Genomic DNA, 16,675 nt, shown 5'->3' with positions numbered 1-16,675 from the left:
ACAAGGTAAAGTTTAGAAAGTAGAGCAGTTAAGTCGGAAGAGGGCAAAAGAAACAATGAAAAACAAAAGGTAGTAAGCAATGTTGCTCAGGCTGGATGTATCTTGCAAAACACATATAATACATCTACTATGTGTCACATAAAACTTAAGGTTAAACATTTTATTTCTGTGGTGACATGTTTCTAATAATAAAGACACCCAAATTTACTGCATACAGTTTTGCTGGGGAAAACAGATCATTTTAGATAAAGAGAAATTAGTTACAGAAATAACAGAAATGGTCAGAAGATCTGAGGAGAATTTTGTAGAAATAGCTAGAAAGATTCAGAGTACATCAAAGATTAAGTATATTGGAACATATGGTTATGACAAGCAAGGGAAAAAAAAAAGTTGCTTATAAAATGCTACTTCTCAACAGCAAAGGTAAAGATCTAAATTACTTACCATGGCAACATAGATGGAATGGAACTACACAGCAGAATATATATTACCACTTTAATGCGACATTTTGAAAATACAGCAAGTCCAAGATGGCCTGGTTTTCAAATTCTTTTTTTGCATATTGCATTATAGTAGCATAATAATAAAATGCAAAAAGGATAAATAAAGGTCAATGCAAATAACTGTATAGAAAAGTTTTATTACTGAAAGTAACAACAGTACAAAAATAGAAATTAAGTATAAAGAATAACACTGATCCCAACACCCTAAATTGTAGTATTAAGTGTTACATTCATGCTAATATCACATAATCAGGTAAAATGTACAATTCTTCTTCACTTCACTATCACACACAGTTTACCTAACACGGCCACTTACAGGTCTTTCATAAAAAATTTAATTCATCGCTCAATTTACATATATTTCATTATTTCCGGTTCTTGAGATTCTTTTGAATTTTTATTCTTTTGCTGAAACAAGTGGAAGACAAAAATATCAAATTCTATCAATGACCAAAAATCTATAGAATTTACATTGTAAAAGTATGCTAACAATTGATGCAAACTTTTTAATTAAAAATGTACAACTGCCAATCACACATTTTATATAACTTCAAAGTATGCAGCATACATACAAAAATAGTTCCGCATAATACTATGCAAGTACAGCACAACATGATATAAATATGACATCTTATCCTAATGTATAATATCACTACTTGTGTATAATGAGATCCCAAGTATCCCTCCAAGCCAAACTCAATACTTGATCTGCAGTAAGGTCAACAGTGCCATATGTCACAGGAGAGAAGACCCAAAACACATACAGAATTGAAGCCATCCATAGCCCTACAGCACCAATGTAAACTTTGGCTAACCTAGGAGCCTTCAAGTAGTCTGCAATAAGGTAATGACCATGTTCCACCACTGCAGCTAGAAGGCACAACTGAAAAGTATAAAAATATTTATTTATAGATCTTACTGTAACACATTTTTAAAATACTAAATCGAAAATTTAGATTTTTCAAAAAGAAAAGGCCAAAAAAAAAAAAATTAAGATTCTGAATCACCACATTAAAAATTTTAATAAAATATGATTTGTTTATTCTAATTTAGCTTTTGCTCATAGTATGCAGAATTATTAGATATAGAAATATAAAACAGACATTAAGAATTGCCTTTCTAAAGTTCCCTTGCCTACTTTATATCCAGAGAAAACAATTTAGTAAAATTTAAAAAGGCTATCAAGGAATTTAACATAGAAGTTCAGAGGGAACCAGTGGCTACCTCCATCAGATCATCTTATCACCACCAGAGGTAGATGAGTGGATAGAAGCACCTTTTAGATCCAGATGCAATAGCAGCAATACTTCCATGGTACAAGTGAGTATCACAAAACTCCTGGTAATCAGAATAGTGGTCTCTGGTACCTCAAAAACAAAATTTCTTAACAAGAGCATGACTCTTGGCTCTGTCAGAAGTATGATCACCAGCCAGTAGCTCATACAGTTGCACTGTTAGAATAGTTAAGCAGCAAAATCAGAGGCAAGGCAAATACTGTAGCATGGTAAAGAAAGAGCAGTGAGAGTTCCAGATCACAGGTTTATAAGCAGCTACTACTAATCTGAGCACCTTGTCCATCTTCAGTGGTCTTACTTGAGATGAAAGATTCTGCCTGATTCTTTGAAGAAACCATGGCCAAAACTAAAGTGGCAGGAAAGTCTGGAAAGATATTGTTGACTATAATTGATTTTGAAAGACTCAGAACACAATCTTCGAATGAAGGAGTAATAGGAGAATGAAAAGTAAGTGAAAGGCGAGAAAGATTTGGGCATCCAATTAATGAAGAGAAGGGAAGACTTACATTTCAGGAGACAGACCAATATGACAAAGGGCAGAGGCATGAAGAGATGCAAAGGCAGAAGCACAAGATAGGTACAGAGCAGCAGAAGAGAAACAGAACATGGATGAATGGATGAAAAAGGAATCAGAGAGAAACATCTTTCAGGACTTGAAACCAATTCAAGAAAAAATACTGCAGTTATAAGTTCAAGCAAGACAAAAGAATCATAAATTGAGGTAAAATAAGTAGGATGATATACTGAGGGAGGTACACACCACCACACTAACCTAACTGCTTTTCAAGTGGTCTCTGAAATCAATACAGATCTTGGCTAAAATTGGCACACGTGACACATAAATACAGCATTGATTTCTCATACACTAGAGCAATTTGTGTGACCTATCTCATCTAAATATAAGCATTTTACATTAGCTGCCACTGACACTTGTATATTTCTTTAACTGGGCAAACTGCCATAAAAAAAATAGTGTTGATATTTCAGGAAACAAAACATGCATCATCTTATTTTTTCAACCCCCTTAAGAGTGATGTAAACATGAATGATGGTGGTGGGGAAGTATCTGACATTCCATACACAAATATAACCACAAAACACAGACGGAGGGAAACAAAGCAGAACGAAAGGAATGGCACAAAAACTTTACAGCAAGTGATGCAGACGGTAATAACATGAAGGTAAGAGATGTGGGAGTCTTTCCCATAGCGTGGCATGAAATTGTTTTTATTTCATTAAACATTCGTATGTATCTGGTTACAGACTTCAAAGTGAAGCACAAGTTACATATGGCAATAGTTTGGTTACTGTATGAACACACACATATTAACAACATGCTTCAGCATCGTAAGACTGAAAGGCAAAATGTCAATGCTGATCAAAGAAAACTTACTTTAAACATATAGGCAGGCATGTAATGATGGAGGAACAAAGTTCTGTCAACAAGGAAGTAGGGAAAATAATGGATTGCATAACCAATACCAAGTACCTGGAAAAGTAAAAAATTAAGCATATGTTAATCCACTGAGAACTCAATAGGCAGCTACTCTACTGAAAAGGATGATGGATGAATTTTCAAGTGTGAGATAATTTTTTAAATTAACTAATGGTAACCAAGTAATTTAGCATACATAAAAAGACTGAAAGTGAGGATATCTCAAAATATAACAGGATTCTATATCATTATCTTAATGTATGTATAATGACCAATGTTATAGTATATACACACTTTATTAGATGGACTCAGATAACTACCCCATAACCTCAAGTAACTTTCTACACATGAATAAAAATTTACTGCCCTTTTATAATTTTGTCCTACCTTGTGTTATCTGAAAACTTGTTCATTTCGGATGTGATTAAGTGAATACTATTCACAAATTTAACTTTTTATACTCTATTCATATAAACTCTCCAATACAAGTTGAATTATGCACTTGTACACACTTGTTGCTATTAAGATATTTCAAGTTATAAGCTTACTAATGACCAGTAATTATGGTTTACTGTCCTCAGACTTACTTAGCAATGTTTACCCTTAATCATCATCACTAACAGTTCCACATCAAAATTTCCCTATTCTGGGTTAGACATTCTTTAAAATCGCATCTCCCTCTTCTCATGTCGTTTTGTACCTAAATTTTTATCTGGTCCAAGCCCCCATGTATGACCTTTTTCCATTACTTTCTGGGCCTCCCCATTCATCACTATCCTGTTAGCCCCATCTCTCTAACAGTCTGATCATTCATGTCTAGCTTGAAAGACACTAGTAAAATGGTAACGAGCCTTTCAATTATGAGTCTAAACTACTGTATCATTATCTTAAGGCCCTGTACACACTTAATATTTACTCTAAGTCAAACTAAGTTTAATACTTATTAAATTACAAAAACCCTACAGTATTTATGAACCCTAGCAGTGCCTAACTGTTACATGAATGAATACTTGAAATTACAATACACTGGTATTGTATTAAATGCTGTTCAAAGGTTAAAATGTAAACAGTACACACAAGCATATGATGTTATCAAGCCTCAGTATACTCATTACAGATAATAAAATCATGAGTCTAAAATAATGTATCATTGTCTTAAGACCCTATACACACTTAATATTTACTCTAAGTTCAACTAAGTCTAATACTTAGTAAATTATAAAAAACCCTACAGTATTTATGTACTCTGGCAGTGCTTAACTGTTACATGAATGAATACTTGAAATTACAATAAACTGGTACTGTAATAAATGCTGTTCAAAGGTTAAAAAGCAAACAGTACACACAAGCTTATGATGTTATCAAGTCTCAATATACTTTACAACTATTGAAAGTATGATTACAGTTAGCAGTGTAAAAACTTTGGAACACAATGTCTTATATTTCTCTTAAAATTTCAATTTGTTCATCAAGAAATCATAAGCATAAAACCTATGGAACCTAAAAAAGGAGAAAAATTACTGTACTAGGAAAAATGAGAAATCTTACCTCTCCAAAAGTGCAAAATTTATTCCATACATCATCTGGCAAGTCATAGCAAGCTCTCTGTCTTCTCAACAAATACAACACAAAAAGACCAAGGTAAGCAACCAACCCTAATGTGCCTGACAGCCAAGTTACCACGTTACCAAGGAAGTGAATTTGTGCCTGTAAAAAATAAGAGAATTCTATATAAAAATGTATGATAGACTGTCTGACTTACTGCACTTCTATACTTAAAGACAAAAAACGTGAGAACTGCAACAAAATACTACTTACAGTAATCAAATTACAAACAAATTCATTACCCCTACGAAAAGGCTTATATGAAGTTACAACTGCTTCAAGGGTACAACCTTTAAAGTCTGTGAATATTACTCATATGGTATTACAAATTAATATACAAGTCATGCATTACTTACATTGCTGTTAGAAGAAATCCAGTAGGCAACACCCCGTTTAAGCAGTAACCAGTCTAAAGGTTCTGAGGCATACATGTGACCAGCTACATTTTCTTGGTTATTGAACAGCATCTTATACTGGAGTTCATAAAACTTGTTCCAGAATGTCAAATTTTTGCGTTCCATAGGTATCATTTCAGTTCGAATCAGGTCCTTCTCTCTCTCTTTCTTGTCGTCAACTGTTCAGGAAAATTATTTTTGTTAAACAAGCACTAAATAGGACCTCATTACTAAAATCTGAATTTAATTCTTTTGAATCTTTTTGCACCTCACTTTTTCAAAATACCTTTGTTAATGTTCATTTCCTCATATTTCTGTTGATATAAAAATCTGTTCAAATACATGAATGGATAGTGCAACTATGTATACAGTATTACAAATATAATTACTGAGCTTGGTGCCCCTAAACTGACAAAATAAAAAAGGAACATTTTAAATGCATGGAAGAGTAATTCTGTTTAATTTGGTTGCATTACAGTATATGAATATTTATTCTAATGGCAGAAAACCACTAAAAATACAAACAAAAGACTATGAATATGATAAAAAATTAATTAAATGACCTCCAAACCACCACAGGCTTACCCAATTGCCATATATATTCAAGGCCATAGATTAGAATACCTCAGTCAAACTAAACCATAATCCAACGCTCACATAACTACAGTACTAAAGGGTATTTCAACATAAATTGAGTAAAAAACCAAAAATTTAGTGCTGTAGGCTACTTACTGCGAGTATAGCGGTGCTCCTCTACATTCCAAATAGTGTCTTCTTGATCAGTTACTTTATCTGTAACAATCTCATGCTGCCTGAAACCCCAGTCTGGAAGTTGCCTTCCAGAGAATTTAAGAGCCTGGCTTGAATTCAGATGGATCAAGCGAATCTGTGGAAGAATTACTTTTTAAGCAACCACTGCCAATAAGTTGAAGTTACAAACTGCCAATAACTTGAATTACAAAGAAATTCTGCTACTACAGAATATATACTGTGATCTCTTTTTCACCCTAACTCCTAAACAGGATATTTTCATGAGATCTTTACTGCATTAATAAATATAAACATAAAATCATATTACTGTACTATGATAAAGACAAGCTCAATTTTCCATTTTTCCAATGCACTATGCAGTAATACAAAAGTCCCGATTTACAGCTAAATCAGTGTTTTATATATGTCAAAATAGATATACAAATCAGTTCTTTACTCCTTCAAAGGTACAGCATTTCTACTTTTATAAGTGGATCAGATTTTTAAGACAATTTTTCTTACCTGACTCTCAACAGCATGCCAATAACCATCAGTTGCATCTCCATTTAGGATGTCTACACGCCACAGGGACTGAGCTGGCATGGACACATTATAATCAATATAAGCAGCAACCTGTAAATAGAAAAAACAGTAATCAGAAGGCTTCTACATGTGCTGAAAGCTGAACACATTCTTTATCATACAGTATTTACAAGTAATAAGAATTCAACAATATAATACTGTTAAATCCACATATAAAGTTTTATCTATATTCACTGCATCTGTACAGATAAAAAAATATTCCATTAAATTTCTTTTAATATGCATTTATTTTAAGCATCAAAATATTTAGCAACCCTTTATTTCGCTTCTACCTCTTGATTGTGAGGAGACATGGCAGCTGCTACATCATGAGCATTCAGTAGACGAGATGTCAAGCCATGTACAAGTTCAATGATGTCTCCATTCTTGATGGGCTCATGAGGCTCACTCACAACTAGTTCCTCACTGTTAATGAAAAGAAATATCAAAATATAACTGTCAAAATATAACATTCTCAAGTTTTGCAAAATAAATTACTTTCTGTACAACAAATCACTCAAAATAAAATGAATCACACAAAACCCTCATGTATCCGATAAACAACTAATACTTTACTATAATACTAAAGAATTGAGTAAATTAACATATTGCTATTATACGAAATCTTACTACAGGTAACTATTAAGAACAGAATACCTACATTTCTGGTTTCTTAACAATCCACCAATTGTTTACATCCTTGTAACTGTAGCAAGTTACTTGCTGCTGATGAGAAGATCCTCGGCCATCAGGGTATTTGACAGGGTAAACAGCATCATGGGAATGAAGCCAGCAAGTTCGTCCATGAGTATGTCGTAGAGTAATTTGAGATCCATGAAGCACCTTCACTGGTTGATTGGCAACAATAGCAGCTAATCCACCCTGAGGAACAAAATATATTTTCTTACCATTCAGCACAGTACTGTACTAGTGTATTCACTCAAACTGGAATTAAAACCCATGACAAGAATAGGAGTACGTATTGCAACTGGAAACCAAGTATTCCATAACATTCTAATTATACAGATAATTAGGACAGGTTTTTCAATAATCAGCCATCATAAAAATGTGGAGTTTTTCAACTTTTTATCACAGTCCAAGCACTCACCTCAAGACTTGCTTGGAAAGCAGAGGTCATAATATTATCATTAGGTCCTGCCTTGTAGAGCATATTCAGATGAATACAGAAACAGGTAACATACAAAGCCATTGGAATGGTGATGAAAATGAATGCTCTTGTAAGAAAGTGACCCAAAAGCTGACGATCTGAAACGAGACGATCTCCTACCATAGTCCAAAAGTCTTTCGCCAGGATGCCCACTCCAAGGATGAAGGTAAAGATTCCAAAGTAGCGAACACTGAGGATAAATTAACACTGTATTAAATTAATTTAATAATATATATTATGGTACAATCACAACATTCTCTATCAAAATACCTGTAGAGTAAAATCAAACATTTATTCCAAGGCTCTTCTGCATGATTAATGGGAATTGATAAAATACAAAATACTGTAATAGCCTAATTAATAAAACTAATAACAGGTACATAATACAGTACATTGTTCCTATTATTTAAAGCTCTTTCTTGTAAACTTAGGAAATTTTACATCCCTTCCCTTAGCATTTCAATGTTTTTGACAGGATCTAGAATAAGACCTTTCAAGATAGACTCCCTACCTAAAGTCTAATTTCTTAATAATAAAAGTTTTCAGTTTCTTGTCTGTTTGGTTACTCCCACTATTTTGTAATCAAATGGGCTACACGTACTTTACCCTATTTGTAGCGACATCTTACATGACTATTTATTTTCCTACCACCTTTTTCATTAAGGATTATTTAGATTCACTCTTTATACATTTAATGCTACTATATTTGTTTCCTATAAAACCTGCCAATGCACTAGGCTTGAAAGTAAACAGCAACTGTATCAGTCCATATTGCTGCTTATCATATTTGTCACTCAGATACAGTTAGGGCCTTTATGCAAATTCTACTGAGGCACCTTCAGCTCTCATCTATGGTCTTGTCCTTCATTATGTGCAGTACAATAACTGGATTACCATATTTAAGGAAATAATCCCCATTGGCAGTTCTCTCTAATAACATCAAAATCCTCCTGCTTTAGCAATAATCTGGTATTATTTTCCAGTTTTGGGTCAATTCAACTCTATCACTGTAATAATTGATTTTGTCGTTCCCATACAATTTGCATCAGTTACATACTCAAATCTTCCATATACAGATTTTCAAAACTTAACATATCACAATTCATATATGGAGCTGGGTACATGAACAATTATTGCTCACTTTCTTACATTCAATAACGACAGATTCTAGGCAGTTAAAAATGTATCAGATTTTTAATTAATACTTACTTACAACAGTACTTAAAAAAAGCCTTACTTAAAATATCAACATCATAAATCATGACCATTAGTTTACTTAAGCATAAGAACTGCAGTACAATTAATCCTGAATACAAAACCAAAATCAATCCACAGTTCACATTTTACTACCATAATCCAGTCAGAGAAATTTAGCCTGACAGAGTTAAGAATTTTGGCAAAAGGATCTGTTTCCAATACCTGATGTAGGTTGTTGGTTAAAAGACTGACATGGCGCTTTTCATAAAAACATGGGGCTAAAATAGATATGTGAAACAATGGGAAATGACCTACCAGACAGCAGCACCTAAAGACGCAGCCCCCATGATCAAGCAACCAAACCAAGGCAAGCTATATGGTTGCTTATAAAAATGACGGAACTTCAAGATACACAGAAGACCAAACATCCCAAAGAACATCAGGATGCCTTCCATTAACATGAAGCGAGATTGCACAAGAATGGCATTATCTGAAAATATATTGCAAAATTTGGAAAAATCTTGACTTTTAACTAATACATATTAGGTGATAATATAACATAAAACTGGTAATAAGTTTCTTAAGCACTCTTTATGTCCAAGAAATACGATCCCAGTGGAATTAATCTACCAATCAACTTACCCAACATAAGTGAAATACATAAAACTCAGGAAAACTATTTACACAGTGCTAGAAAAGTATGCCAGTAGAAACAAAGATTCTCATTACAATATCTTTACTAACCAAATATCATCAAGAAAGTAGCAAGGGCACCAGCATAATGAGAGACACCAAGCTCCAACATCACATTGTACACAGTAGGCATCAGAAGAGAACCAAAGAATGATGGTACTAAACGCATGGCAGAAACTGGGACGGTCATATCATAGGGGCTACCAATGCGATCGAACTTGAAGTTCCCTGTAAGGTATAGATTAGCTTTATAATATCAAAATGACATATTTCAGGACTGAAAGTTTTCATATACTGTAATAATAGAGCAAAACTCTGATGCTATTTCTGTTTCAGTCAAAACACAAGGAATATCAGCTGGAACTAAATTTTATATGTATACTTAAAATGTTACAATCTTTTAGTAGTACAGCAACTAATGTAGCTCAACAGAGCTACACAACATTGGAAAATTCTTCATGACAAACTCCATTAATTACATATCTGTACTTATTTACAACTAGCAATTCAAAGAGAAAATTAGAAGCACATGAAGACAGATATTTGTTCAATACATAGAAGCCAAAGTGAGAATACTTTAAAAAGTAGCCTCACTGGAAGATCAAAAAGAAGATACAGAACTGCAAATGCAATAATCAGCAGTTCAGAGACTCACCGTCAAAACCAGCAAGATAAGCAGCAAGTGCAATCAACTGCTTGCCAAGAGGTGGCTGAGAATCGAAGAAGAAGGTATTCTGCATGTAGAGCCCAGCATATTTACCGTAGTGAAGCTCATCAAACCTGAGGACATATATAAATAAGTAAAAAATGCGCAGAAGAAACCGAATTTTCTGTACAGCCACTACAGCGTATAATCAAGGCCAACAAAAACAGATCCATCTTTCGGTGGTCTCGGTATAAAGCTGTATGAGCCATGGCCCATGAAACTTTAACCACAGCCCGGTGGTGGCCTATCCTATAACACTGCCAGAAGCACAATAATGGCAAACTTTAACCTTTAAATAAAATAAAAACTACTGAGGCTACAGGGCTGCAATTTGGTATGTTTGATGACTGGAGGGTGGATGATCAACATACCAATTTGCAGCCCTCTAGCCTCAGTTGTTTTTAAGATCTGAGGGCGGACATAAAAATGCGGATGGACAGACAAAGCCCGCACAATAATTTTCTCCTAAAGAAAACTAAAATGAGTTAATTATTAAAGAGCTCCAGTTACCAAGTAAAGAAAGTTACATAAATTTTAGTTATTACTGCCACAAATTTAATAAGCAAATTAAAAGTATAACTGATGCTGGACTAAATTTACTGAAATGGAAATCATGCAATAAACAATGTCTTATATTAATAAAGAATGCCCATACAAAAACTACACACAAAATAAAAACACAGAGAGAACCTTTGATAATGTATAACCTGACAAGAAGCTATCAACAATCATCAATTCAGCCACTAAAACCAAGATTACAATAAAGTTGCTGAAAATTTACTATTATCAGTTTTTTACATATACAGCATTCCTGGGAGATGGACAAATACTCGTGCTAAGCACTAGTTTTTATAGTTGCCTTCAAAACAAATACATTTGACTTTGTAGTAACTGTTCTTTAAAAAAGTTAAGAGTAGTGTAAGTTAATAAAAAGGTCATCGCTATTATACACCATACAGGCAAATCACTATTACGGTAAACCTTAGTGATTTATATGAATAATAATTGACACTAAACAACAAAATCGAAACAAGTACATGCCTCTGCCTTATGCATTATGGAAGGCTGTTTATGCTTTGATAAGGCAACGGTATTGTATACAACAGGTATGCAAATGCATTTAATAACGACTGTATTCCACTTACACAATGCCTTTTGGAGATTCTAATCTGAAAATCCTCGTCAGGAATGACACGGTAAATATCATGACAGACATTCCATCTAGATGCAGGTTGAGTTCTAGAGGCGAGTTGAGAGGTTGTTCTTTGGCACTGGTCTTGATTTTGGACTTTTTGGATGTTTGCGACTTCTGTTTGGTGTCTTTTCTGGTGGGTGTGCCAGGGACTTTTGTGGGGGTGGAGGCCGAGTCGGAGGATGTCTGCATGGCCTCATCTGGAGAAGTCTCTGGTGGAGGCGTGTCTGGTGCAGATTCTCCATCGCCCTAAATAAGTTAAAAAAAAATTAACTGACAAAATGTCTACAATAAACAAATTAAGAAAACATCAATGAAAAATTACAACTTTCATAAACATGGTAAAACTTTGGGTTTGGTCAAATACAGTGAATGAAAGTTTATGTTACACAAGGAATGAAGCCTTAAGGAAAAAGTTAAATGCACGGGGCTTCCAATGAAATGACTGGCTTGAGTATTTTATTACGACTGTGTAGGGGCCATTTATTATTATTATTATTATTATTATTATTATTATTATTATTATTATTATTATTATTATTATTATATTCAAGCCTAACTACAATCAACATAAATTTAATGATACCGATGAGTAGGCGCAATGATTTATCAAGAGAATAAATACACTGCATTGAAATGATGGGTTGCATGGATATGTATAACATTCTTTTCTATTTAAGAGGCCATAACGTAACATCACATCTCTAATAACTTATGACGGCAAGATGGAGACAGATTTGATGCTTGCAGCAGATCCGAATAACAAACGGATGTGTAACAATGTTGCGTAAGATGCAAATGCAATCTCATTTTACGAAACTAACTCATATCTTTAGACAAAGTGGGTGTCCATGGGAGGGCTTCCGAAAATGACTGCCAAAGGCAAGCGATAAGCAGGACTACTCTAGGGTTAGACAGACAACAACAATTACAGCAACAAGTGAGCATCTTAAAGGAATGCTAAAAGACCACGAAGCGTTGCCAACACTTTCAGTATGACGCAAATGCTCTTGCACGGAAGTGTGTCTGCAAGTCAAAAGTTTGGAATTTTATGCTGAATGAAGATAACATGGTAGCTGGGTCGAGTGAGGGCGACATCCCATCCTTGCATTGTTTTGCTCAACTGTTTGGATTTTCTTTGTCGATCTCAAAACCATGGACTTTGCCACAGCCTAAGTGCAATAGGCTTCCACAGATTACATGTTTTGAACTGCCTTGCTTTGGAGTACACTCACGTGCACTCTTCCGCTTACTCTTACTTTTTTTGCTTTCACTGACCCACTTATTTATAATCTGTGTATTCGTTTATCATTTGTAATCAAAACATATACTGGTCTTTTATTTTTACTACTTATCCAATGACATAAAATATCCATGAATATACATTTCTAACCTTCCCCTTTCGCTAGTTTTTATTAGTCTGCTTGCGCCACACAAACATGTCGTTATTACGAACACTAACCTTGGAGGAATGACGGAGTTGAAACTACGAACGATGTACGAAAATTACGGAAACAACCCCATGGGAACAACACTATCAGTCTCTCCCGGGAATCTCTCTGCAATCTTGGAGTGTGACGGAGGTAATTTCAAGAAAACTCTGAGGTTGAAGCCTCACGCTGACTCAGTGCGCATAACATAACAAGTTACAGTCTACTCTTCGGATATGTAGTCCTCAAATTGGCGCAGTAAAGAGGCCATAGTAATGAATAACATGGAAATAAAGTGTTTTGTTATGGATTTTCATTACTTTATTAAAAGCGGAGCCTCTGGAAAACGGCATTCTATCTGAAGCGCAGGAAATTTTTAAAAAATAGGAGAGGAGTCTTCTGAAAAGTAAGAAAACTAAATTATGATCTGCTGTAGAAGCAAGAGCCGTGCCAATTCCAGAGTTACTGCATTTCCTAAACTTCCAACATAATGGGTGGTTTAAAATAAAAAAATGAAAATAAACTGATCAGTCACCCAAAAGATTGAGTTATATTTTTAAAAGTATTACGAAGCCAACGCTTTTTTTTCACACATTTCCATTTTCCCTTCTTCCCGACCAAACTGTCAAAAGCACTAACTGGACTTTTACAAATTTGTCCATCAAATAACCTGGATCGGTAAAAAAAAAAAAAAAAAAAAAAAACTTCCGGCACTTTCAAACGAAAACTGAATTGAAACCTATTTCGTCTTTGGCGAGTCATGAAAGGCATACTTTTTTATTTTGTTTTACTTTTTTTATATGTGGTAAGACCAAAAAAATTATGGTGGCAATTTATTCACATTAAGGAGCAAAATGACTACGAGTACATTTACACCATTATTATTATTATTATTATTATTATTATTATTATTATTATTATTAATTATCAAAATAGTTTAACCGTTTGCTCAGTGAATAAATTCTGTAAATTACAGCCCACTATCACACAATACCGAAAAGAAAACATTTCATGGGAGAGAGAGATATGAACATCTCATACCTCAACTTTTAAACTTAATTTGTAAGAGGCGTAGGTGTTGACAGAAATTGCCTTAACGGGAAATACCGACAAAGTAACGGGAAATTTAAAGAAAAAACGGAAGAACGAAGGACACTTGGCAATGAAGAAAGCCCTACGCACTAAGAAAAATATAAGCAGAGCACTGCAGCTACAGAGAATTCCCTTATTACTAAAATAACCAACCGAATATAGGCGAAAATACAAACACAAGTCATTCCCCTGAAATCAATTATGTCTGGAATAACGACTAAGTCTAGGTAATGTACCAGAGCGTGCTATCCCGGACACGTCGAGTTTACATTTAAATCAGTCTTGTGACGTTTCCACGAAGATCAAATAGTGATACTCATTCAACAAATCTCTTACTGTTTCATATCGAAATATACACAAAAAGACCAATGAAAGTGGTAAAGCTGCGACAAAATTAAAACGAAAACGATGATGATCTGAGCATATTACTAATAGGTTAGGAAAAGATTTCTGGTAACGCTCTCCGGCGGTGAGTTGCCAGCAACTAATAACGAAGCCTAATACTGCTCCAAGGCCTCCCGCATTCCTAAGTAGAGACAGGAGAAAGTAGTCACACTGGTGAATTAAGAAAGGTGCTGAGTGAAGATGAGCAGGAGAACGATCCTATAGCTACATTCTTCTTCTTCCATATTAAGACCTGTGCAGCCAAGAGCAAACGATAATCAAGGTAGCAGCAAAAATGCATTTCAAAGTTGTATCCAGTCTTACTAGCGAAAACGTCAAAAGTCACAAAAAGAAAACTATTGTCAATAAAAGAAATAATAAATGTGATCCCGTTCACACGACTTGGGTCCGTTTCCTGAAAGACAGTGCTTCTGTTGTCCTAAGAAGCAAATTAAGTGCATGGCGGCCAGTCAACAGTAATGAGTCACAGCCTTGGTGGAAAAGGGCATGGGGCTAGCAACCTCACACCAAAAGAGTTGAACACCGGAAGTTTAACGCACCGCAAGGAAATAACCCATTAGTTTTTAACACAACAACGTGGAAAACACTTTTACTTCCGACAACGAAACAATAAATAAATGCTTTCTCAATTGTATTTTAAGCCCAAAGTAATCTGCTTTCAACTTTCGCCACTGGGAGAGAGAGAGAGAGAGAGAGAGAGAGAGAGAGAGAGAGAGAGAACTGGCTATTACAGTGAACCTACTTCTTTAGCTGCTCCTGAAACTCTCTCTCGACAGTATTTTTTGCGATCTCACTGCACAAGCAGTGGTCTTTCCCTCCCAATAAAAAAAGAAAATTCAATATCTTTCGCCTCTCCACTTCCATTGAATTCAAATCCTACCTTGTTTACGCCGAGCCGCTTTCCCATCGCTGCCACGCAAGATTTCGCGGAATATTCCAGGAAAGTCCCCAAGGATTCCAGAACCATGATCCAATAAAAGGGCAGCGCGATCCAAAGGATCCTGGAAGCGCAAGCCACCCACACCAAACCACACCACAACTGCTACAGCGCTAGACTAAAGAAAAGGTGTTTGTTTTCGGACGAAGGGGGAGGGGGAGGGAGGGAGGGAGGGAGGGAAAGGGAATGGGATGTGGGATCATCTTCAGCCGCTGGTTGACTCGTTCGTGCGTTTGTGGACAAACTTGCTGCTCCTTTCACCGGTGGCTCTTTTGGCTGAGGTCACCGAATCGAAGGAGGAAGGGTCTGTCAAGGAGGGGGAAGGCATCCTTGAGGAGTGGGGGAGCGGGAGGGGATCAACTGCGGTCAAGCGACTGGTTTATTGTGCCTAACAGGAGGCAAGGATATTTATTCAATTGTGGTTACACGATTGCATTACTCACGATCTAAATATGATTATTACTTTCGACCCTGGATTTGTATTTTCTAATATTAAGAATAAAATTTACTTCAGCTGAGTCTACCAACTATTAAGAAAATTCGATATTCAGTGCAGATGACGTACACAATTCGTTCCCTGTAGTAAATATTTGCTCTTGTTTAAGACTTCTTCCTAGATTGCCACTTTCCTTTTGAACAGCGACTCAAGTATGCATTACCTATGTAAGTCTGGTCCATTCACATTCACATTCACTGGATTTCAAAAGGCGCATTGTGCATGAACATTGACTTGTATTTTCTTTATTGTCTCTATCCATCACCAATGACTGAAGTGATATTCCAAAACTTTCGTTTCAAAACGAACAACGCTTTTAAATGCTTGAGCTACTGCATGTAACAAGGTGTCTTTTCAAATATGTATTATTGTCTGCTTCCCGCATAATAATACTTACAGTTCTGTAACTTGTACGGGTTTGTAAATATTATTCTTTTAAGTTAGGGGCCTTCGGAATTATAATTTTTAGCATTTGGACATTTTCATTACAGGATCTATTTACTCAGTTAAAGGATCTATTTACTCAGTAACTTATGCATTTATTTCTTTTCTAGTACAGCTTTTTTTCTATTTACTCTGTAACTTATTCATTTACTGCTTTCCTAGTACAACTTTTTTATTTATCACTGAAGTCTTTGCTATGTTTATTAAGCAACCAAACGGAAGCAAAATCCAAGGTTAATTTAAAAAAAACACTTCTGCTTTCAAAGCACTAAAATCACTGAAAATAAAGTCAATGCAGCTTCCTTTCTGTCCATTAATGTACCAAGAGAGACTCAAAACAGTTTTTCCCT

General features: G+C 35.1%; 1 protein-coding gene across 3 annotated transcripts in view; it reads right to left on the bottom strand.

Annotated features, from left to right (window-relative positions):
• Window positions 1–620: 620 nt before the first annotated feature.
• The window catches only part of rt (Protein O-mannosyltransferase rt), a 74,945-nt gene continuing 58,890 nt past the window's right edge, over window positions 621–16,675 (bottom strand). For 2 of the 3 annotated variants that reach the window (XM_067083986.1, XM_067083988.1), the window contains exons 2-14: window positions 11,475–11,770; window positions 10,279–10,403; window positions 9,675–9,851; window positions 9,246–9,420; window positions 7,674–7,923; window positions 7,227–7,447; window positions 6,859–6,991; window positions 6,506–6,616; window positions 5,966–6,119; window positions 5,195–5,412; window positions 4,782–4,940; window positions 3,192–3,287; window positions 621–1,386 (exon numbers count right to left, since the gene is read on the bottom strand). In XM_067083986.1, the coding sequence (XP_066940087.1) occupies window positions 1,156–1,386; window positions 3,192–3,287; window positions 4,782–4,940; window positions 5,195–5,412; window positions 5,966–6,119; window positions 6,506–6,616; window positions 6,859–6,991; window positions 7,227–7,447; window positions 7,674–7,923; window positions 9,246–9,420; window positions 9,675–9,851; window positions 10,279–10,403; window positions 11,475–11,770 (2,346 nt within the window). In that variant the 3' untranslated portion in view covers window positions 621–1,155. Of the gene's footprint in view, window positions 1,387–3,191; window positions 3,288–4,781; window positions 4,941–5,194; window positions 5,413–5,965; window positions 6,120–6,505; window positions 6,617–6,858; window positions 6,992–7,226; window positions 7,448–7,673; window positions 7,924–9,245; window positions 9,421–9,674; window positions 9,852–10,278; window positions 10,404–11,474; window positions 11,771–15,328; window positions 15,504–16,675 lie in introns of those variants that run through there. The other variant, XM_067083987.1, reaches the window with a different exon arrangement.

Source organism: Macrobrachium rosenbergii, chromosome 41, assembly GCF_040412425.1.
Source record: "Macrobrachium rosenbergii isolate ZJJX-2024 chromosome 41, ASM4041242v1, whole genome shotgun sequence".
Classification (NCBI taxonomy): domain Eukaryota; kingdom Metazoa; phylum Arthropoda; class Malacostraca; order Decapoda; family Palaemonidae; genus Macrobrachium; species Macrobrachium rosenbergii.
Note: the sequence above shows the minus strand (reverse complement) of the source record. Positions and strands in the feature narration are given on the sequence as shown.